This window comes from Exophiala xenobiotica (assembly GCF_000835505.1).
Source record: "Exophiala xenobiotica strain CBS 118157 unplaced genomic scaffold supercont1.2, whole genome shotgun sequence".
NCBI lineage: Eukaryota > Fungi > Ascomycota > Eurotiomycetes > Chaetothyriales > Herpotrichiellaceae > Exophiala > Exophiala xenobiotica.
In genome coordinates this window covers 3,703,870-3,726,800 of record NW_013562493.1, presented here as the reverse complement: position 1 = coordinate 3,726,800, position 22,931 = coordinate 3,703,870, and the positions used below count along the sequence as shown (strand labels likewise).

Sequence of the window (22,931 nt, the reverse complement as noted above, 5' to 3'; positions counted from 1 at the left end):
AAGGGGCAAGCATAACGGGATTGTGGAGCCGGAGGTGGGTAAGTCGGTCAACTAGAAGGGCTGCGGAGAATCTAACATAGAAGTTTATTACAAGAATGCAATCGGCACACGCACCCTCCCTCTTGCTTTGTTGACTGTAAGTTTCATCGGCCCGGTCTGGAGCAACCGGAATACGTATCTGGAAGTACATTGGGCCGGCGCAAACTCAAATCGACGACACCACGATAGGATTTTTGGCAACGAATACGGTCCCCCTAGTCTCGCTTGCTAGTTGAAACTAATATAGGTGTGCATCTTAGTAGTAGTTTCAAAGTAAAACAAGGGTAACTCGGGTCTAGCCTGAGCTCACATTGGTCTCCGTCCGAGCCTAGCTCGAGACAGGCTCGGTTTTAGCCCATGCTGACTCACATCCGACTCGATTCCATAGTAGAGAAAATTTCCGTGGATTCTGCAACGGACGCAAATGGATTGCAATTGAGGAGAGATCGACGACAAAGAAGCTGAAAATTACTATTAGTATGCATGACAGAACGTGTCCTCAGCAAAAATGCGGCTGACAAAGTCCAGTGAAAGTCTTAGCGTCCTAGTAGTAGACCGAAAAAAGATCGCAATCCTGAGAAACATCAACTAGAATTCACCTTGGCATCCGGAGCATCTTGACTTAGAACAGTCACAGATCGGGGTTTGTGGACAACGGAAAGGTTCCCGTCTTTCGGGAAAAGAACGAATTTTCAAATTCATATTGCTGCAGCACTTCAAGCTGAATTTTGTTGATGTTTCGGGGTCCTGTGGCATCCGCGGCTCTGCATGTCGTGGGCTTCGGGTTTCCTCGCTCACCCAGACTTTTAGAAAGAGATTCTGAGCTGCGCTGGGGATGGCAGAACCCTGCCTTATGGTATCTGATTGCCGAGGTAACCGCGATGCTTCCCGACGACGATGTTCTCGCGGGGTTGGTACATGGAGAAATTTGGCAATTGGGTTGGTGGCGGAGCGGCATGGGATTCTGCTGAATCGACAACGGTTGCTTTGTGGAATTGCCAATTTTGACCGGCCCTTCCCGTTCCCGCCGTCGACGAGCTCTGAAGCCCCAGTACTCGTAGTACCTGCTCGAACCGAGCTCATGCAGGCACCCGAATCGGCGGAGGCTTTGTCTTCCGAAGCACCGAAATCTTCCCGTCTGGGTCAGAAGGGTGCCTCCAGTAAGTATCATTCTGCGTGTTCGATGGGCTGGCTCCCACCTGGAGTTCTGAAGTCTTGATTCGAATTCATTCTGAACAGTGACACCTGATAAGGCCCAATGCAAAGGATTTGGTCACAGTGTGCCCCTGTTGCAATAGCTGACGTGATTTACCTGCCGTCGGGTGCAGAACGACATCGAGTTTGGCATCGTCCTACCTGAGGCTCCAATAGCCTGATAGCCGTCATCATATGCCAAGGCCTGTCTGCGCACCTCCTTCCCGAACGTCACTTGTCGAGGTCCAAACGCCCATGTCGCACTCAGATCGTAGCACGGGACGGGGCACTCAAGCAAAGAACTGTTCTTTTCAGAGAAAATGAATGCCTTTTGAATCACCACCGCGCCCGCGGCGCAATTGATGTTTAGACCTGTGTTCGCAGGGAGTTGGCAATGCTGTGTAACCGGCTGGAACATCGAGCAGGGCACTGTACTGTCTGACCCCTCCGCAAAGAAGCTTCACCTGAGAATGGGACGGTCGCAGTAGACATTGCATCATGGCAGTACTGAAGTACACAGGGGGTGATATTAGGACAGCGCGATCTGAGGAGCGACTTCATCCTGGACTATGGAAGACGCAAACAACACGCAACAGGATGATTCCGAGGCCAACAGACCATGAATGGCACAATCGCATCACCATAAAGACGTTCATGCAGATCGCGCAGCGCTCATGACAGGTCGATACCATCCTAAGGGAAATTTCGTGCTGCCAATCATAAATCTTGAGAAGACCAAAATGACAGGTGGTGTGTTACAAATATGCTGATCAATGTATGACACCACATGGGTTTGAAGTAGAAAGGGACCACCCCGCATGCTTTCACCAAAGATGCGCTATCATGACAGAAGTTTGTGTCTGTGTAGCAGTACGGCTACATTCGGCAGACCCACACTGACGACGACATCAAAGATCCATCATCAAAGTTTTGCTGCTTGGACGAGCGCGGAACTTCCGGGGCGAGGGTGGGTGTTTGACTGCCCTGCGCAAGGGTCGTGGTCGAACTGCGAGCCGACATGTACTGCTTTCTTCAGAAACCATTCATTGGGAGATACACCGGAAACCATACCAAGATCCAAGTCGACCGTGTGCTGATGGATGTTGTGCGCGCCAACATTGAGGCTTGCCTTGGTCGAAGTCGTGACAGCGGAAGTTGCAGTGTGGGAATCCCGGTCAGACTTCGACGCGACAATGCGAGTAGCGGTCGCGAGCCTGGTGGATCTGTTCGGAGTCGGCATGGTCAATCAAACGGGGGACTGACAATCAGGAATTTTTGGAGGATGTGGTGATGGTTCTGCTAGATTGCTGGATTGTTTGTAATTAGGAGGAGCGGGTGCACTACTGAGTCGAGCAGTATACTAGTATTTTATACCCTCTCGAATGTCACCGTAATGTAACTCCCTACTCAGGGGAAGGCGCTGTACACTCGCGAAAATCTGCCAGAGTCACCGGATAGAATCATGTCGTACCTCATTGCTGAGCTCGAGGTCGCGGAAAGATCCTCAGAAGCACTAGAACGTGCGGGATGAAAGTGATAGGCTGCAGTTCGAGACGCGCAGAACAAGGTGTTACCACCTTTGATGTTGATCCTTCTGGTAGGAAAGTGCCTGGAACACAACCAGGGGCTTAATCGCATGTGCTGCCGACGCTATCAGATGCAGAAACCCAGAGGCCAAAGCAAGTTACTCAGTCCCCTCAAAGGTACCGCGACTCTTGCGTGGTCGAGGGTTGGCAGCCTGATGCGACCTGACTTGCAGCAATGTGGATAGTAGGATGGACGATAGGAACTCCTGAAGACTGCCGTGTAACCGTTTGACATAATGCGTGCATACGCCGTAAGCAGGCATACCCTGGTATACTGTAAGTGAAATGTTGTAAAGCATCGTCAAGTAAGGAGTAAGTTGCGGATAGACGCATTTGACCCATCGAAGCCTCCGCGGATTAGACTCGGTGCTTTGCTGTTGTCAAATTCATCTCACAAGGTGGGCACATCGCACTCAGGCACTTTGGCGTGGGGTTTCAATCCTGTCCAAGAAACCCCAAAAGTACGCAGCGTAAGATTATTCGGGCTACGCGCGGAACAGCGAATCACAGATTCTGACCATGTCGAAGAAGGAAATGCTGCTGAAAGAGACGAAGACCCCAAAGCGATTGCCGTCGGGAGCTAATCAAACATCCCCGAATGCACCTGGCCCGAGGAAGTGGTAATCCCTTAATGATCACTTGCAGCGGGGAAGGAACTCCCGCACGACACGGTCAGTAACTTAGGTCGGCGCCATCGGGAGCCGACGACTCGGCGCATCTGCTCGCTTGTTCCATCGGGCATACCCACGCAGGGCGACAGGCACAGATCGCTGATGTGCCCGTCCTTTGGACGGGATTGCCGTTCTCCGTTGACGAAGGTCGGCCAATGATGTATCGACGTGCATGGCTAGGGAGGACAAGGCGAAATGGTGACTTCAGTAGCTTGCCTACGGCGGTACTGTGGGACATCGGAAGCACCACCTTCCCTCAAACACGGCCAGCAGCATGTCTCGACAGCTCCTCCAAGGCGTCCAGGTAGCGCCGGCCATCGCTACCCTTTTGAAAAAGGTCACTCGCGACCGCATAGAAGTGGAGATTTGCCAACGCTTGCGACTTCGAAAAGATACGCTGCTGTACTTCCAGCGGAGTCGGAATTTCCCAGCACAACATCTAGCATTTGTTTCTGCATTTTGCTTGATCCCACAACGGGACCACTCTGCTGCAGGAGGTCTCGTCTGTCTCCTGCAGCGTAACCAATTATTGATGACCGGTATCCTGATCGAACGATATTTACGAATATCAATCAGGATGGCCTAGAGTAACCTTCCCTGATGAACTCCATTGCTGGGTACCACAGGAAAGCTGTGGTGTGTCATCTTCTCGAGTGGACGGACCAAGACAGACAGATCTTCTGGCTTATGCTCTGGACACATATATCGCAATATCATGCTCCGAAAATTTCCCGTACATTGCATTTTCGTTTACCATCATGCAAGACGCCGCAGGCAATGAGGGTCAAGCGTCCGTCGCCGAAATCCAGCCGCATATATTGCTTGTTATGAGCTAAGTTCGTGTACTCCAGTCCGCGAACCTCAGGCTACTTTCCGTCTTGAGCCCGAGACAGTAACTTTCAGCGGAAATGAGCAGTTGCTTGATAGGTGGGTGCCAAGGTTGTTCCCTGCAAGCACACGGCTTTCTGCTTAATGTCCGGATCAGACAACGGGGTTCAGTCTTGGCTTCATGCGAACGAGCGAGAGGAGTCTCCTTGAAAGATATTCCCAGGTATGGTACTGCGGGCAATTTCCTCTCAATAGCAAACAGCCTGCGACGGCACTACCTGGCCAAAGTGTTTTCGGTAGTTCATTTTGTGCCACCTCATGAAAAGGCAAGAGCTCTGAGTAGCGGTGAGCCGTCTAAGGAAGTTTTTCAGGTTGTACCACGCGGGCGTCTTCGAAGTCTGCTCGTGCAACACCAGTGACAACCACAGGGTTGTCCTGATGGTCCACATCGTGGAGATAGGTACGGAGACGGAAGATAACTCGTGAGAAGTGGAAATCATGAGTCTTTGACCTAGAGGAGATATTAGCTTCGGCTCAAACACAGTCGTGAATCATATTGTACCCTGAAGGAGATGAAGCGATAGATTGCGAAATGGGCTAGATGGTCATACCGATGAGTGACATCGTGCCGGCATTCTCCCGTAAGTCATTCGACTGCAGGGACGAAGACAACGAAAGCATGGGAGATCTCGAGGACGGATACTTGAACGGAAGATGATGTGCAAAAGGCGAACAGACTGTGCGTTCGGTCTCTGCGCACCTTTCAGCTGTGTGGGAGAAACGGTCGTCGCTTCTGCGATCTTCGCTTAGGTGCTGCGCTTGTACCCCGCAGTGCGGCGAGCATCGTTACCTGGCTCGCTAGGTACTGTTTGTAGGCTACCCAAGAAGTACTCGTATTTCCTCCGCAAGACCCTGCAATTACTCGCATAATCTCATCTGTCGAGCGCTCTTCTCGCTGGATTGCAATACGTACTTCAGGCGAATGTCCTGACGGCCGATGTCCTTTTAACGATGTACTTTTGATGGAGACACGCGACCCACCAGTCCACATTTCATCGGTCCATCCTCCCAAGAGCCTCGCTTATCACCGCGAAAGCACTGCCGAGGGCCACCAGCTCCGCAGCTCCAAACCTTCAAACAAAACAAAGTTTGCACTGTAGCCATCAACCATCTCCTGAGCATGAAAGAATGACGCATTTCCGCAACCAACAAACAACATCCACCGAGGCAACAGGAAGGGTCGTTAGATCGAAAAGATGGTGATATCAGGGAGGGCCGCCAGTGCTGCGGCCACAAAGGTTCAAGCAAGTCATTGGCCGCACCGTTGATACAGGATTTGAGGGAGCTTCGCGGCCGCAACTTGTCAAACAGCCTCACCAGCAGCTGCGGCCGAGGACGGGCAGGTCTGATGTCGAACCACCATTGGACATGGCACAGTTTGATGGTCCGTTTAGACAGCTTGTTCGAATTGACCTCCGATAAAAGCTGTAAGCGGTCAGCAACCTATACCTTCCGAGTGGATGTATCACCCTCACCCAGATTGCCGTCTTGGAGATTCGTCGATGTAGGCAGAAACTGTCCATCGGGTTCAAGAATTGTCAGGATAGCGTCAAGCTGCGCAGTCAAGGATCTTCTTCCAACCCGTCTGGTCTCGTGGTTCGAAAGACCAAGTGTCAACGGGTCCATGGTGTCAGCCGAACTTGCAAAAACATCAAGCATGAAGGATGAGTTGGTGCCGGGAATCCTTTCAGGTCGCCTTTCTGAGTATCGCAAGATGGCGGTGCCAAATCTCAAGACCGAGATAGCAGACATATTGGACGACTGCTTCCAGGTGTATAGTTGAAAGTTTGTTGGGACGAAAGTCCGGAAAACAAGAAATTCAGCTTTCGAACTCCAGAAGGATGAGAGGCGGCTGCGGACATACTCAGGACAAGAAGCAGGCATTATAGGAATAATGAACAAGCCAGACAGTGCGGACGGTGGCAGACTGGACCAGGTCGTTTGATTCTGGTGAACGGCTCGTTCCATCCTGAAAGAGCGGTGAAAAGCACTGATAAATCTCGAGGCCAATTCAACGGAGCCACGTTATTGCAGCATTCGAATACCAAGACGTGCCTGGTATGTTTTGGATGACAAGTGTTGCACGATCGTGCCTGGTTCATGCCCAATGGCTCGCTTGCAGGACGAGACTTAAGGCTCCCGGTCAGTCTTAACCCAGGCGAACTCTAGTCCCGCATGTGAGCATGACACGAGCTGGAGACTTTCTGATACTTGCTTGTAGAGATAGCCAGGATCATGTTAATTTAGGTCAACCTTATTCGGAGGCTTCAAGGCGGTTTGGTGGCTCTGATAGCACGCTTAGTCTGCAGACCATGGCTTGCTCCTCCACATCTGCATATTCGCTGACAGGGGTAGGTGAATAAGCGGAAACCACTATGATGAGGTGGAAGTGTACGTATAGCGTCGACTGAGGAGAGCTACCCGCACGGAGCGCAAGTCCGTCTCTCGTACGATTGAGCCAGTGGCGTTCAGAAGAACTTCCTCGATTGAAGTTCAGTGGTAGTGCAATTTGACGGCTTCGGATCGTCCTATGTCACTCATCCACCGATGGTGACGAGACAACCTTGCTGCGGCCTGGAAACTGCATACATCCGAATGGGTTGGGTATCGAGCCGCATGGTAGAATATGGTTGGCTGGGAGGTCGGGTTAGTAGAGAGGCTTGCCAGGGTCAGTCAGTCAGACCACCCTTCAGGCGTTGACTTGTGGCGGACAAAGAAAGGGCCCAGTCTGCCTAACGGCTCGGTTATCTCCTCAATGCTATAGCGTTGTGCTTTCCCATCCGGCGGTGAATGGAGGCACCTGTTCATCCCGACAGCAGAGGCAGTAGGTCGATGCCAGCAGAGCATGATCTGGGGCCAGGAATGTGGCCAGTGAAGGCTGTCTCCCTTTGAAGACGCATTACGCCGAGACTCCTGAAAATTGACGAAAAGAAGACAGTCAGACCCTTGCCTGCATAATGTGAACAGTATCCTTGCTGAGAACATGTCAGTGCTGCAGACTCACTCCTGATCCTGAGGCTCTGGTGCGCAGGTAAAAGCCGCTGGTGGTTGCAAAGCGCACCCACGCCCGAGCATTAGTGGGCGTCACAAGGGCTCAGGAAAAACAGGGCTGCATGTTTGGCTCCATATGGCACGGTCCGAATGCATCGACTGCGCTCAATCCTTGACGTTGGCGCTATCGTAAAGAGACCCTTGCAGCAGCGTAAGCTGGAGCACCCGGGCAAGGATACCATCGTCGCGAACCAACCAAGACCCTGTTGCGCTTGGCGTGGGACATGAGCCTCACCCAGGCCTGATAGGGAAATCCGACTTAATGGGGCAAGACGCAGGCCGCGAAGGGTTGCTTACTTTCCCTGTAACACTCAGTTGGTGATGATGGATGACATGAACGATGTTATGAAATTTCCAAGAGCCGGGTGTAGACTGACGCATTGATCAAGTCCCAAGGTGCAGCCCAGCGGACACAATCACGGAGAAGCTGGCCGACTCCTTAGTCGGATGTAGGGGTTGCAGAATGCTTCCAGAATGCAACAGCCACCCAACAGCCTTGTCAAGTCTTCGGCCAGGTGAAGATCGGGACCTCCGCTTTGCGGATGGCTTTGCATTAGCGCAAGCAAAGACCAGGGAAAGCAAAGACCAGGGATGAGACGGACAAGATCAACAAATGCAACCCACCCTTGGGTTGGTGCGCATGCAATTAAATTGAGGCTGCATGCACACCAGCGACTTCCGATTCACACACGGGGAACAGTGTTGTCCTTGACGGTTGACCTCGCAGGATGAGGCGCTGTGGCTTGTCTAGCCTGACCCCTCTTCTCAGCGCTTCCAGGCGTATGGATGGAGCTGAGCCCCTTGTACCGCATGCGGTCCAGGTATCTGAGAGGAGCGAGTGCCAATTTCGTCATGTGCATGGTTTGGTCTTTAAACTCGCACGTAGCAAGTGAGCATACTGTGATGTGACCCAGCAAGTAGCATCGTATTGAGCCTGCTCGGCTCCAAGTCACTTTCTCGTGACTTGCCGTTGCTCATACGCCGGCAACTAGACTCGCCTGGTAGACTTGAAGGGCTCAACAGTGCCCAGCAGCCTCTCTCGATGTGCAGCGAGCTCCATAAGAAGGCTAGTGGTAGGTGCTCAAGCCAGCTTTCAGGATGCCTGGTCGTGCGAAAACAAGCAGAGCTACCCCGAACTTCCGCTTCTCATGCATCGACTCTCAGTGGCTGGTGCAGCTGGAGACTGCACGTGACTTGGGGTGTACGGGCTTCTCGAAAGCACGCACTGCACGTCGCAATGCTCCACCCCCGGCTTCATCTCCATATCTTAGCCTCATACAATGTTGACGGCGGAGCGATTCATGAACCTCTGCTGAGAATAGTCAATGTTAACCCACAATGCCATCCTTGTTTGGTGTGGCCGCCCCCAGCGCGCCCAGATTATTATGCTGGATTCCTGGTCAAGTCCATTGAGAAGTTGTCGAAAGTCACTCTTGTTTTGGGAGTATGTAATCTCCAAACGAGTGTCGAGGCAGTATAAGCATGAGGCGCCCTTGAGCATGGACGCGTACCTTCCCGGGGAAGGAAATAAGCAATCAAGCTGAAGTGCGATTTTCCAGTGCAAGGACCACCTGTCAAAATAACAGCATTGCAGCTTCCGTTGTCGAGAGTGAACCCATCAACCTGTCAGGCAAGTGCTCACACCTTGGATGTTGACCTTCGAACCTATTCTCATCTCGCACTCCTACTTCAAATCATAACCTTGCCTCTGTTGTGTTTGTGTATGTTTTCTTGTGCATGCGGTACTCGTTGTTGATCCTGTGTGCCTTTGCCACCTACTCTCTTAATCCCGACTGCGTATAAATAGCAGTGCCTTTCATCGCCTTCTCTTCCTTTGACCATGTCAGACCCCTCCCGCTTGGACGACGACCCACAGCAATCGCGCCATAGAAGAACTGAATTGAGCCGCGCGAATACCACTGGAGAGGATACGAGCCTTTTCCACGAAATCCACGAGACACTTCGTCGATTGCTGCAGCACATGGTCTTCGTTGCTTTGCTGACTCTTCGACTGTATATGCTTCCACTGCTGTATATATCGCACAAACTCGCGTCACTTGACGATCCCTGGTATCCTGCATCCTGGAATTTCATCCTCTACCCGGGTAGAAGTGCGGTAGATTGCGGTTGTTGCAGGAAAAGAGAAGGGAGCGGGTTTTTGAGCGCGGTATGGTGTGAACTCAGCCGTGGCTTCGCATCACGTCTTCGCACATCGAGGTATCTTTATTTGCTGGGCAAAATCCTCGGAGAAGATCCCGGCATCCTCCAATCTGCTCCGGCCTTATCCCTGGGTAACGCAGTGGTTGACGTCCAAAGCGAGCTAGACAGTCAACAGCAGGTCCCCGACACTCACTCCAATGAACCCCAACCTGAAGTGTCTGCAAGTGCCTCTGAGGTATATCACGCCGCTCTTGTCAATGGGACCACTCTGGACGACATCCTAGCGGCATTCGAGGCAGAAGAGGATGTCTCCGAAGCAGAAGGCAGCTATATGGACGTGTCGTCGAACTCCGCATCGAAACCCATTGTCGACCAACAAGAACGCGACGTCGAACTCGATACGCATCAATACGAAGAGGTCAGCATACAGGCCATACCGGAAAAGCAGATCGCGCCCGAAGAGGCAGAAGAGAGTACCGTCTCACAGCCTGTGGCGACAGGAAAGGAAAATTTCCAACAGCAGCGGAAAATTCCGACCAAGGATGTTGAAGCTGCAAATCGAGGAGTCTTCGCCAACGACGAAGATGCTCATATGGGCCAAGCCCCTTCGTGCTATCGTACATCCTGTACTGATCATGTCAACTTTGACACGGGTGGGAGGCAGAAGCGAGAGAGCTCGGCGAATTTCAAACGCTGCCCGACGTTCGTCCGAAGACATGCTCAAACGCATATACCAAGAGGATCTGTGAGTAGCGAAAGACATTCACTGGCTGTACTGCATGACAGAGCTATGATGTCGTCACCAGCGCTTGGTCTTAGCTCCCCAACGAAGCGAGCAAGACTGCAGCGGAAGGTCGTGGTCTACCAGGACACAGAGAAAGCAGTGATGCCTGGTTGACCGAAGGGCCACGGTTGTGCTCTTGTCGCTCATGCGATAGACCTTGGATCCGCGATCAGGCTCTGATCGGCTGAGGATGGCATGAAATCAATGCGGCGGCGTCCGCCCGTCCGACTAGAGTGGCGGTGGTGGTGGTCGTGGAAATGAACGATCGCAGAGGCTGCCTGCGAAAACGGTCGTTTGGTGGTTATATGCGGCAAATCCGAATTCACACTTTCGCGGAAGACACATAATTTTCTGTCGCTTTCTGTACTTACCGTCGAGCAATGGGCGTTGTCTTTTGCGCTTTGGAGGATTGCGAAGAGCGCGTGCTCACAAGACATAGTCTGGGAACCACCATAAACCTGATCCGTTGAAGGTTTTCTAGCATTTTCATGGAGTATCAAAGAGAATAGGATTCCGGACTGGTCTTCTGCTCTCATCTTTTCAAAGCGCCACTCTCGGATCCATCGCATGATGTAGTAATATGACTTGTGAGGGCCGCGAACAGACGGGCTCTCAATGGGACAGTCGGAGCAGAGACTTCAAGATAGTGGTTGCCTAGGTCGCCAATAGTGGTTGTCCAAGCGTATATGCATGTCTGAATGAACAGAGGTCATGCAGATCGCGCCATATCGGATTCGCATTCTGGCGACTAAAAAATTAACACAAACGGAGCGGTTTCTTCCCTGAAGAGTTTGAGAATCTTCATCACGACGCGCCAAGACCTTCGAGCGTGGAGGCGATAGCGCGACTCTCCAAGTCCGAAGTGCAAGACCGTGATTTCGACATAATTTGACTGCGGCTTCGACATTACAACTATCTCACCTCCTTCTCTCCTTCATTCTCATTCCTCTTTGCCTTCCGACTGTCTCAGCTCGATCTCTCCCGTCAGTCGACACCTTACTCACTACTGAACTCCACATCGATTGATTTACGCTGCCGCAAACAGCGCAGCCTCAAAGCCGATCATGTGAGTATGCTCTCTCCCCGTTGCGACATAAGTCTGATTTTCTGGATAGGGAGACCTTTGAAAACATCTATCTTGACCTTTCGAAACAGTCCGGACGGTGTAGATTTGCCGAGAGTGGTCTCGGGTGGAAACCCAGCGGCGGCAGCGAACCATTCACATTGGACAGCAATCAGGTTGGCGCAGCACAATGGAGCAGGGCGTCCAAAGGATACGAGATCAAGATCATAACGAGAGACGCCCAAGTCATTCAACTCGATGGATTTGATCAGGAAGACTTCGACCGCGCCGCAAAAGCATTCAAGATCTGGTATGGCATCAATCTAGAAACCAAGGAGCACGCTTTACGAGGGTGGAATTGGGGCAAAGCCGAGTTTGGTAGAGCCGAGCTGGCATTCAGTGTTCAAAACAGACCCGCCTTCGAGATCCCTTACTCCGAAATATCTAATACCAATCTGGCTGGCAAGAACGAGATTGCTGTCGAATTCAACCTTGGCGAAGAGCCTACACAAAACGGTACGAACGGACACAAGGCGGGCAACACCAAGAATCGTGGCCGTAAGGCTGCAGCTGCTCGAGATGAGCTCGTCGAGATGCGCTTCTACATTCCCGGCACAGTCTCAAAGAAGGAAGTAAATGGCGAGGAAGGCAGTGGCGCGGAAGAGGAAGAGGAAGAGGAACAAAATGCCGCCAACTTGTTTTATGAGACCTTGATGGATAAGGCAGAGATTGGGGAAGTCGCCGGTGCCACCTTCGCCACGTTCCAAGACATACTACACCTTACACCCAGGTATGTATCCCCGATTGCCGGGTTACTGCCAGGGTATGTTTTACTGACTATATCTTCAGAGGGCGATTCGATATCGATATGTACGAGAACTCGTTCCGCCTACGAGGCAAAACGTACGACTACAAGATCCAATATTCGTCTATCAAGAAGTTCTTCATTTTACCCAAGAATGATGAGATGCACACCCTCATCACCTTGGGGCTCGATCCACCGCTACGACAGGGTCAGACACGGTATCCATTTATCGTGATGCAGCTCAAGCTCGACGACGAGGTCAATTTGGACTTGAACATGACCGAGGAATTGCTCGAGACAAAGTACAAGGAGAAGCTCGAAGCACATTATGAAGCACCAATCCATCATGTCATCACCAAAGTCTTCAAGGGTCTATCGGGCAAGAAGATCATTATGCCATCCAAGGACTTTGTCAGCCATCACAACATGAACGGAGTTAAGTGCTCCATCAAAGCGAACGAAGGTCTACTTTTCTGCCTCGACAAGAGCTTTATGTTTGTGCCGAAGCCCGCCACATACGTCCCGATCGAATCGATACAGAGTATTACTATGTCCCGCGTAGGAGGAGCTTTGGCAGCTAGCAGGACGTTCGACATCACAATGACGCTGAAGAACGGTCAAGGAGAGCACCAGTTTAGCAACATCAACCGCGAGGAGCAACAGCCCTTGGAAGCATTCTTCCAGGTAGGTCCTTTTTGCCGCTGTTCTTTTGAAATTGCTGACGTGGAGATACAGGCCAAGGGCATTCGCTTCAAGAACGAAATGCTTGATGACTCGTCGACGCTGCTCAAGGCCGCTATGGTTGACCAGGATCTCGCCTCGTCTGACGAAGAGGACGTTGTCAACCGCGGCTCAGCTGATGAGGACGACGAATCTCCTGATGAAGACTTCCAGGCCGACTCTGATAGCGATGTTGCCGAAGAGTATGACTCTGCTCATGAGAGTAGTGGTAGCGATGCTGGAAGTGATGCTGAGATGGCCGATGCTGATGGAGATGGAGATGCCGATGTTGCCAGCGAGGATGAAGAGCAGCAACGGCCCAAGAAGAAAGCAAAGAAATAGATGCGACACGACCTCGTTGACCTTTGGACTGTTAACTGCGGCGCGTCCACAAGCGGTTTAGTTTGGCAATGCTATTCATGCCGAGCCTTCTGTAAAATAATACAAATAGTGAGACGCAGACTCAACACTCCTCGCTTTTCTCTTCTCCTTTCATAATTATATATATCATTCGGGCCGACAAGAGGGTGTCGTGAATGGGCGGGTTTATGTCCTGCCATACTTTAATGGCACTTTGTGAGTGTCCCAATGTCCGCCTTTTTGGCGTTAGTCCTCATCAAGTTTAGCGTTTCTTTAGCGTGGATTCACAGAGTCACGGGAATGAAACTTCTAACCCTGGATGCTGTCGGCGAACTTGCCCATTTGCATCTTGAACCCGCTGACCTGGTCATCTACAAACCAAAGATGCCCTCCAAAACAGTCAAGGCAGCTTCGTCGGCGCCTGTCCGTCGTAGCCGGACAGGCTGTTTGACGTGTCGCCGCCGAAAGCTGAAGTGTGACGAGGTGAGTACAATCTCACTCTTGATTTTGCCGTGACTGACAATCGCGTAAAGGCAACACCAATTTGTGGACAATGCCAAAAGTCGCGCCGACAATGCGACCGCAGCGAAGGTGAGTCTCAAAAGATGATGACATTGAGGCATACTCGAAAATATTGATCAAATTACCAGGACTCACTTTCCGACACCACCAGAACGCCGCCATCGACCGAGATGAGCAAGATCATTCCCTCGGCAGCTTCTTCAAATACAGTCAATCCTACAGTCCAGAAGACCTTCAAAGCTTTTTACCCGTGCCACAGACTTGTAAGGATGTTCGAACAGACAGTGACTTCACAATGAACTGACCGTTATCAGTGACCTGGATTCAAGTTTCTGATCCGAACTCGGAAGATTCGAACGCTGTCACACCTCCGCCGCAGGCACAGGCAACCTCAGATCCATACCAGCAAGTCGCCGCACACACTCTCGAAGCTCTGTCGACTGCAGCAGCGGACCATGTTTCATACCCCCCTCAAGCGACCGCATACTACACGGCAATGGGATCTCAATCAGCACCGCACCCTGAGTATGGCTTCGTGCGACTCGAGAATGACGATGGAACAAGAGAAGGATCTTCAAACAATGCGAACTACATGAATGCACAAGGCCAAAACACGTCCTTGATGATTGATCCAAACTTGGAAACCAGCGTTGCAGACCCCGCTGAGCAGGCTGTGTCTATGGAAGAATCGGCCGATCACACTGGAGCACAAGATGCACATGAAAACGACGGACAAAACAGCCATATCGAGGGAGATGGAATGGGCGACTCCGAGTCGAGAGTTGCAATGGCTCTTCGAACCTTCAATGAGGCATGATCGACGAATGACACTGGAGTTCATATGTACTTATGGCTGGCGATGAATTGTTTTCAGGATGATACCCTCAGGTCAGGCGTCAAGGATGGCCGTATTTTCGCTGTAGAATCAGCTGAAAGTCATACTATTGAACGTTCAACTTTTGCTCGCTTCCTAGCGCTGTGACCCTCCAATACTGCCTCCGTGTCTTACCAGACGTCAACATCATGAATCTGCCACGCGCAGTGTGCACGGCGACTGAGCTCGAAACAATCGATGGTGTCACTCTTCGATTAACATCTCGGAATAGCCAACCAAGAAGTTTGTCGTCTTCAGCAACGAAGGAGGCTCCGTCTCAAATTAATTTCCAGGGGAGCGGACATGGACGGAAGCCACGCGAATCTCCACTGCATAAGTCTCGTGGATAGGTGGAACGCACGCCATGCATGTCTCGCCGGTGGGAGCCGGGAGCCCAATCGCTGGGGCAGGATGATGCGGCCCATTCGATGTAGGCCGCGCAAGCAAGATCGGTTATGAAGCCACGGTAGCATAGCTGCTGGGTCGCTGCTTAGGAGTAGCATCCCAAGCTGACACCGGACTACCCATTAGTAAAAGACGTGAGAGAAGAAAGATATAAGGCGATCCGGCACTCTTGAATTGCAGCCTCTTCCCATCATCACGCACAGTTTCTGTTTGGCAGCTGCATGGTTCCACGACTCGCAGAAGCTCAGCTCCCATGTTTACCAACGAGATCCAAGCCGAGCCTATGATTTCACGCCCGTCAAATTAGGCGACTGTGCTAGACCCAAGGCAGTAAACAACGGGCACAGAAGCGCCTCGTTAGCAGCAAGGTTGGATCGGACGGGTAAACAAGACGTCAGCGGTTGATTGATTGCGTCTCGAGCGTTCCCACCCAGCTCCCAAACCGCCCGGTTTCCAAGCCCAATCTATGATGACGAGAGAGCTCTGGGCGTTGGCGCAGTCATAACCTTTAACGAAACAGGCGCTGGGTCCGCCGGCTTTCCCAAACGATCCCGCAAATCACCAAAGCACGGCCACCACCACTATCACCTGAATAATGATCCAGTAGACGAGATCGGCTTTTTAACGTTTCCACTTCACTCATTCATCTCTAAAGCAAAGCCATCTTTTCGACCTGGTCATATTCACTACGCTCGTTGAAAATCTGCTCTTGCTGTCCGACCCTCTTGCTTTCGTTCAGAATCTTTTCTGCCAATCGCACTGCACCACTGTCTCCGGCCGGTCATTTGTACTTGCAGCTGCGCCGATCTTTTGGAACCTCCATGGCGAATTGAGGAACATATCGCTTTCAGACACCCCCCAAACCGATTCGGTCAAGGCCTCAGCTCCTGCGCTGCACGGCCCTGCCCACCTGCTGTCATTTCAGTCTTCTGGTCTAAGGCCGCAAGAGCCACCCATAATCACAATTCACAACATGGGCCGACTTCGAAAGTTGTCCCAGAGCTTGAAAGCAGCGGCCTTGGGCAACTATTCCAATGACTCGACGCAATCGTTCTCGAGAGCAGCCTCCAACGATCACACTCAGGTAGTCGATAAGGACTCACCTGCTCCGTCCCCAGACCTGACAGCCACGACCTTTTCCGAAACCCCTCCAACAAACCCTCGTCCAGATCGAACTCCTTCTCGACCGACCTCCATGGTCTACACACCGCCGTCGATGGAGATGGGAAGAGACAACCACGTCGAAGAGCTGGTACCAGTCTTTAGGTATGCAGGACATCTCGGTTATATAGGAGTTGTCTAGTGCTGACAAGGCCCTCCAGTTTCCTATCGAGTCATGGCAACAAGCTTTACCAAGAAGGTTCTGACGAAGGATTCCCTCGTGGAGAGAGACCTGGTTACTGATTACCTTTCACAGGCTACTTTCTCAAGCTGAATGATCTCGATACACGTAAGTGTGCATTTGACTGCATCCTTCGAAGACCCTAACATAATGGCAGATGGCCGGCCATATTCCGATCGCAATTGGACAGAATGCTTCGCTCAATTAGTCGGGACGGTACTCTCGCTTTGGGATGCAGCTGCTCTGGATACAGCAGGTCAAGATGGAGAAGTCGCTCCAACATTTATCAACCTGGCGGATGCGTCCATCAAGATGGTATGTCACCCATCCTACAAGCCCACTCTTACTGACCACTGCAGATCGAGACCCTTCCCACCCGCAACCCAGAGGTGGCTCCTCTCCAGAACGTCCTATCCATCTCTACCGCAGGCAAAAATCGATACTTGTTACATTTCAACTCCCTGCATTCTCTGACTCAATGGACAGCTGGAATCCGGTTAGCCATGTTTGAGCATGCCTCTCTGCACGAACTCTATACTGGCTCCTTGATCGCTGGCAAAGGCAAATACTTGAATAATATTCGTACGATTATGGAGAAATCGAGGTTCAGGACAGAAGACTGGGCACGAGTCAGATTTGGCGCGGGCACTCCCTGGAGACGTTGCTGGTGTGTGATTGAACCTCCTGATGAGAAGGAATGGCAGAAGTCGAACAAGTCCCTGAAGAAGAAGTCCGCATACGAGCGACCGTCCAGGCCAAAGGGTCACATCAAGTTCTACGACACAAAGAAGACGAAAAAGGCCACCCCAATAGCCACCATCACCGATGCATATTCCGCCTACGCCATCTATCCTCAAGCAAAGTCACTGATCGACCAGTCCACGCTCGTCAAGGTTGAAGGTCGGATCACGATCCATTCACGACCCGAGTCTAAAACGGAGGGCTTCGTCTTTGTGATGCCTGAGCTTCATGCAGCCGTGTCCGGATTTGAAATGATTCTGCGTTGGTTGTTCCCGGTATACGACACATTCCATCTCTACGGCCGTCCACAGCGGTTGATAGCAGACACTTGGGACACCAGAGGGTTAATGTTTGCCATGCCCAAGGAGCGAAGATATGGCTACATGGACATTATCGATGTCGCAGCATTGATTCACACTCAAGGCAGTGATAAGTGGAGTGAACGAGAATGGCGCAAGCAGTTGAAAGAATCAACTTCTCGGCGTATGGCGATGACTGTGCAGAGTCGGAGAAGCAGCAACCTAGAAGGAAGAGGAGCCGGTAGGACTGCTTCGGAATCGAGGCAAGGTGTGCAATACGATGACAGAGCGTCAATACGCTCCACACCGTCCACTCGACACCAGTATAATCAGTCGACCGACGCAGTTTTTGCGTCACCAAGAAAAACGGCAACGGCTCCAACAAATGGTCCATATCTTGCACCTGGACAGGGCCACCACTCAAGGGCCGTATCAGAGTCAGTGACATACTTGTCTCCAACAAAACAACGTCGGCAAAAGGAGAACTATCAACCGTCTAGGTTATCAACCGAGTTCTCTGAGATGGAGCCCATTCAACCTGCTCCCGTGCCTCCGAATCATCGCAACGGTGCTTTCAAGAACCATGCACTTGTCACCGAGGCCGACTCTCCAGTTAGTCGATACAGTTCCGACAGCGATGGTCAGCCACAGACCAACGCAGAAGATGTTCAAGCTGATGTGAGACAACAAACACCGCCTGCACCTGTAGTGGCGCCGCCCAACTTTCAACACCAGGCAGGTGACGTTCCTCAGAGGAGACCGGATGCCAGGCCAGATCTGAGGCGCGAGAAAAGTCGCATGAGTAATGCCACTTTGTCTCAGATGGCTGACGTGAACAAAGTGGTTAGTGGTGGGGCGGCGGGGCGTGCTGCAATGGTGGCGTGGAATAATGGAAGACAGGGGGAAGAGGATCAGGGGTCTCCGTACCGAGGGGTAAATTCAACACCCCACGATGAGAACGAAATGTCTGCTAATCAACATGCTTCTCAAGCGATGGTAGCAGATGGTGGTGCTTTTACACAAAGCCCAGCTGATATCAGACCAGAATACCCGCAATTTGCCCACGAACAGTCGATGACTCAAAAACCAATCACTCGAAAACCGGTCCCAACGTCAGCATCAACTCTTCTGGCTCCTCCCACGCGCTCAGAGTCTCCCAGCAACATGTCTAGATATTCAGCGTCCAATTACGACAACGACTCCAACGATACCCCGGACTATGATAGTCCTCCCGAAGATCCTAACCCCTCACTCCTCCCAAGACGGAGGAGAACCGGGGTGTTGAGGACCGTTGGCGATCCCAGTTTGGGCAACACAAGCGATCCGCCGGGACAGCCTTCCAAAATTGACATCCCCGCTGTCGACTTTGGCATCACCTACACTCCGACTCTGACTCCAGGACACAGTCGCCCTGCGACTGCGAGTGGCATACTCGACGTACCATCTACGTCCAAACTCCCTCACACAGCTCCTGCGACTCCCCAGGCGAGGTCTCCCCAAGATGAGAAGAGAATATCGTACATCGACAGCTCAAGTGGACTTCCAAGTCATTCTCGGTCGTCAAGCTATACTTGGCAACCTGGGACTGTTACAGGCCGGCAAAGCCCTGGTGGAGGCTTATCCGCAGAAGAGTTTGTCCTGTTAAGGGCGGCGAGTGCTCGGATCCCTAATGGGTATGTGCCTCACCGGAGCGTTTCGTACAGCCAACTCGAATCCCCCAGCAAACTTCAGAAAAAGAAGGATTCGCCCGGCAGGCCTAGCTCGAGGAACTCATTGCTTGTCGACTATTCATCACACATGACAGCCAGAGAACAAGAACACGTCGCCAAGATGACAGGGGGTCCTCTGATTCAAATTGGTGAAAGGAGCAAGACTCCTGATCCGTCCATCGGCTTGATTGGCGCGATTGAAGCTCGTGAACAGGAGAAAAGGAACATGAAGCAGGGAGTGGCCGGCCATATGGTCAAAGAGGCGATTGCGCAAAGACAAGCGGCCGAGCGCAACTATGGGAATCAGCAATATCCACAGTATGGCTATGCGATGGACTCCAGACAGAGTGGCCAGGGTATTTATCCTCAATCGCCCAGCCCATCACCATCATCACAGATGCATCAGGCGTGGACCGACCAGCAGTTGTACCAATATCAATCACCATCTCAGATGCAACGACGACAAAGTCAGATGGATCGTTCACGACTTAGTGGATACTATTCGAGCCCAGGAGGATATGGCACACGATAGACGATGAAGTTGCATGTCATGGTTGCATGATTTTGCATTGCGAGCGGTCATCAGGTTGGGTTTGTGCAAGATTTCTCGAATCATGGCTTAGAGGTGAGCCAATGGGTTGCATCATGTTGCATTAGCGTTAAGGGTGTTCTTGTACAGTACAACGGATCTTGCTTAAGACGTGCTGGCCCGTAAGAGCCAGCAAGTAAGATATCTACGTGGTTGCAGCGGAATTCATCTATGTTCAATGTCCACCGTGTTCAACACTGACACCATTTCAACGCGCCCGCGACCGTTACAATGACTCGGGCGGTTGCGTGATCTTGGTCAAATGGTCCCCATTCAACGTCTTGATCAACTTGCCGAGTCCCTGATGACTGTAATCCTTGTCGTTCCACATATCCTTGTGATAGCGTACCTTGCCGTGCTCGTCCAGGCCTAGGCTGACCAGACTGTCGACGGTCTTGGGCGTGTGCGTGACTTTGGGGGTGTATTCTTGTCGGAGCTTGAAGATGATTTCGTCGGAAGAGTCCTTGACGACTTCGGTAGCGAGCGTGCGCAGTGAAGAGAAGATCATGGGCAGGCCGTACCATTGGCCGGCGATTTTATAGCGGGTGTCGCAGTAGGAGAGGGGGTCGTCGTAGATGGCCTTCTCGGCGTAGACTTGCATGTCGGACTCGGACGCGCTGCCGCAGTAGAGGTTCGTGATGTGCTTGATTATGTCCTTGTGTTCGGGGGAGGTGGCGACGGAGCGGTCTGGGTGTGGTTCGTAGTCGACCTTACTAGTGTTGTTGGCACTGGTGTCCTTGCCGGTGAGGTCGTGGGCGTTGGGGTGCGGCTCGAAATTGTTGTGTAGGTCTTGCGTCGTCGTGGGTTGGGCCATTGTTTTGTAAAGAGAATGTGTAGGGTGTGTAGGGTGTTGGGTGGTCGGCGAAGATGAGGAGATGAGATGAGATGAGATGAGATGTGGTTCTTGTTCTTGTTCTCGTGGTTGTGCTTGGGCAAGTGGGTGGACGAGGCTTTGGACTTGAAAGTTAGGACTTAGCCGTGTAAACGGATGATGCGGCCTTCTTGATGTTTTGCTAAGCCACGGGCATGACCATGACCATACCTAGTGAACCTAAGGTAGGTAAGGACATGAGCTTGGAGGGGGGATGAGTGATGAGTGCACATTATTCATGACGACATATTTGCGAGCATGGAGCGTCATCGTCATAGAGGACTGGGTGCCTCTCAGCGTATGTAGAGGCCCGCAATGGTGTTCATGACAGGTTTTGATTTAGTTTTGGTGTATAGGTTGGATCTGTGTGCAGAAACCAACTTGGTGGTTGAGTGATGATGCTGCTTGCAGTTGTCGAAGTGAATTGGCCGCAGACGCGGTCTTAAGCTAGACGCGCACCGCGTTTCTAACTACTATATTAGTACTTAGAGGGGCTGCAGCTGCTACCGACTGAAGAGGGATTTTGGTTCTACAGTATCTGACTACCTACCAGGTAGGTATATATACACTGACTCCAAGTCGTTTATTCGGCTGCTTCCTCAAGCTCATCCCATGAAACCCATTCCGAGCAGAATTTCCCCCGCCGTTGGTAAGCCCACAGGATTTTCTTCTTCTCGTGCTCAGTTCTCCGAAAATGGACGAGGTCGAAAACATGACTTGCTTGAAAGCTGTACGAACTCCTCACCATCTCCAGCATCTGCGCCATCGTCCGGTCAATCATTCTTTCGTACTGCTCATCGAGCAAGTGCCTTGCGCGTAGTGCCCTTGTTCGCCGGATGTACTCTAGCGTCTTGTAGAACTCTTCCCTGAGACCCTGGACGTCCCGGATCACTCGGCGGCACCGCCACAAAAAGACGGCATCGCAGAGGAATTCGGGCCGTTGCGCCATGAGTATGATGGTCTCAAGTGCCATCCTGATGTCCTCATTGATCTCTGCTATGCTGTTTGAGTAGGGCTCGATATGTGCTCGATCATTTGCCAGAGCGCGCACCAGCCAGGATAGTCTGGATCGGTAAAAGTAGCCCCATGCGACATTTCGAAGACCGGGCTGTTGGATTTCGCGGAAGGGATTGTTCGTCGGTAAGATGGGTCTCGACAATCTCAAGATGCCGCTGTCTTGCTGGGACGAGGATGCTTGGTTGCGTCGTGGGGGCAGACCAGGCGCATTCGACGGAAGTTCCGCGTTGGGATGCCTCTCTGGCTGATTGAAGAGTGAGGCCCGTGGTAGATTTGGTCTTGATGGGCGCGGGTTGGGACCACCATTTGCTGGCCGCGGGAGTGGTGTTCGGAAGGCCTTGCCTTTACCTTTGGGACAGCTACAGTCGTTGACGTGCTGTTCGCCTGGTATGCACCTGACTGTTCTCCCAGTCCGAGTCTGAGTGTCCAGCTCCTCTGGATCATCCGGCTCTGGAGCTACTGGTTGACGGTCATCAGGGCCTGGAGTTTCTGAGTCGTCGGAAGTCGAGTTGATCGAGCTCGAAGCGGACCCATGCTCTGCTCCAGTGGATGAGACTGTTGGACATTCTGATGCCGAGCCCCATTCCTCGGACGACGAACTCGCATCATCTGAAGAGGCGTCCGAATGCGTTGATTGTGAGACCCCACACCAGGCCGGTAGCCAGTTGCCAGAGCCTGACGTTGTGGTCAAAGGAGGTGGTCCTTCTGAGCCCGAGTCCGACCGTACCACCGATGTTGAACGTGAACCCTCGGAGCCATGCTCTGACCTCCTGGATGTTCGTGCTCTGGCATGAGCAGCGGACGGGGAGGTGGTGGGTGAAGAGTACCTCGCAGCGGCATGTGGTTTCACGAACGGTGAACCTAGCAAAGGCCTGGAGCCTGCCATAGCTCTTGGGCGTAGCTAAGTCTTGGAAATGCTTTCTCGGGTGAAGATGGGATGGGGCAGGGAGAAATATATATAAATACGAAAGCTGGATTTATGCTTTTGCGGCCTGAGGACCTGAAGATTTTGTCTCTTGCTGGTTCGTCAAGACTCCCATCTTGACCCATGGGAAAAGATGACGAATTCTCGAGGACCTGTGTCTTTTGGAACGTGGAAAACAAGACTGTACCAGTCTCCTTCGACTAGTGAAATTCTTGTCCAAGTATTCACTGTCTCTTCTGGGTTGGGGGGCAGTCTTCCAGGGCACGTACCCTCGCATGCTGAATGCTTTCCTTCAGAACACCAAGGCGCAGCACGG

General features: G+C 52.0%; 8 protein-coding genes across 8 annotated transcripts; 4 read left to right on the top strand and 4 right to left on the bottom strand.

The window, feature by feature from the left end:
• Positions 1-5,323: 5,323 nt before the first annotated feature.
• Positions 5,324-5,901, bottom strand: PV05_03586 (uncharacterized protein; the record flags this gene model as incomplete). Its single annotated transcript, XM_013464241.1, has 2 exons — positions 5,324-5,803; positions 5,854-5,901. 2 exons carry the CDS (start codon positions 5,899-5,901, stop codon positions 5,324-5,326), a joined length of 528 nt encoding a protein of 175 aa, XP_013319695.1.
• PV05_03585 (uncharacterized protein) lies at positions 5,769-6,130 on the bottom strand (the record flags this gene model as incomplete). Its single annotated transcript, XM_013464240.1, has 2 exons — positions 5,769-5,803; positions 5,854-6,130. 2 exons carry the CDS (start codon positions 6,128-6,130, stop codon positions 5,769-5,771), a joined length of 312 nt encoding a protein of 103 aa, XP_013319694.1.
• A 2,994-nt stretch (positions 6,131-9,124) lies between these two features.
• On the top strand, positions 9,125-10,895 carry PV05_03584 (uncharacterized protein). Its single transcript, XM_013464239.1, has one exon. It carries the CDS (start codon positions 9,270-9,272, stop codon positions 10,485-10,487), a length of 1,218 nt encoding a protein of 405 aa, XP_013319693.1. The 5' UTR covers positions 9,125-9,269; the 3' UTR covers positions 10,488-10,895.
• Positions 10,896-11,256: 361 nt separating this feature from the next.
• PV05_03583 (FACT complex subunit pob3) lies at positions 11,257-13,434 on the top strand. Its single transcript, XM_013464238.1, has 4 exons — positions 11,257-11,439; positions 11,489-12,226; positions 12,286-12,925; positions 12,977-13,434. Coding segments are annotated over exons 1-4 (1,707 nt in total). The 5' UTR covers positions 11,257-11,437; the 3' UTR covers positions 13,304-13,434.
• Positions 13,435-13,549: 115 nt separating this feature from the next.
• On the top strand, positions 13,550-14,803 carry PV05_03582 (uncharacterized protein; the record flags this gene model as incomplete). Its single annotated transcript, XM_013464237.1, has 4 exons — positions 13,550-13,804; positions 13,855-13,912; positions 13,972-14,106; positions 14,158-14,803. 4 exons carry the CDS (start codon positions 13,550-13,552, stop codon positions 14,658-14,660), a joined length of 951 nt encoding a protein of 316 aa, XP_013319691.1. The 3' UTR covers positions 14,661-14,803.
• Positions 14,804-15,330: 527 nt separating this feature from the next.
• Positions 15,331-19,988, top strand: PV05_03581 (uncharacterized protein). Its single transcript, XM_013464236.1, has 5 exons — positions 15,331-16,388; positions 16,445-16,482; positions 16,540-16,572; positions 16,622-16,779; positions 16,824-19,988. Exons 1-5 carry the CDS (start codon positions 16,096-16,098, stop codon positions 19,743-19,745), a joined length of 3,444 nt encoding a protein of 1,147 aa, XP_013319690.1. The 5' UTR covers positions 15,331-16,095; the 3' UTR covers positions 19,746-19,988.
• On the bottom strand, positions 19,887-21,071 carry PV05_03580 (uncharacterized protein). Its single transcript, XM_013464235.1, has one exon. The coding sequence runs from the start codon at positions 20,614-20,616 to the stop codon at positions 20,029-20,031; it is 588 nt and encodes a 195-aa protein (XP_013319689.1). The 5' UTR covers positions 20,617-21,071; the 3' UTR covers positions 19,887-20,028.
• Positions 21,072-21,256: 185 nt separating this feature from the next.
• On the bottom strand, positions 21,257-22,576 carry PV05_03579 (uncharacterized protein; the record flags this gene model as incomplete). Its single annotated transcript, XM_013464234.1, has 1 exon — positions 21,257-22,576. The coding sequence occupies one exon, from the start codon at positions 22,574-22,576 to the stop codon at positions 21,257-21,259; it is 1,320 nt and encodes a 439-aa protein (XP_013319688.1).
• Between the last annotated feature and the right edge of the window lie 355 nt (positions 22,577-22,931).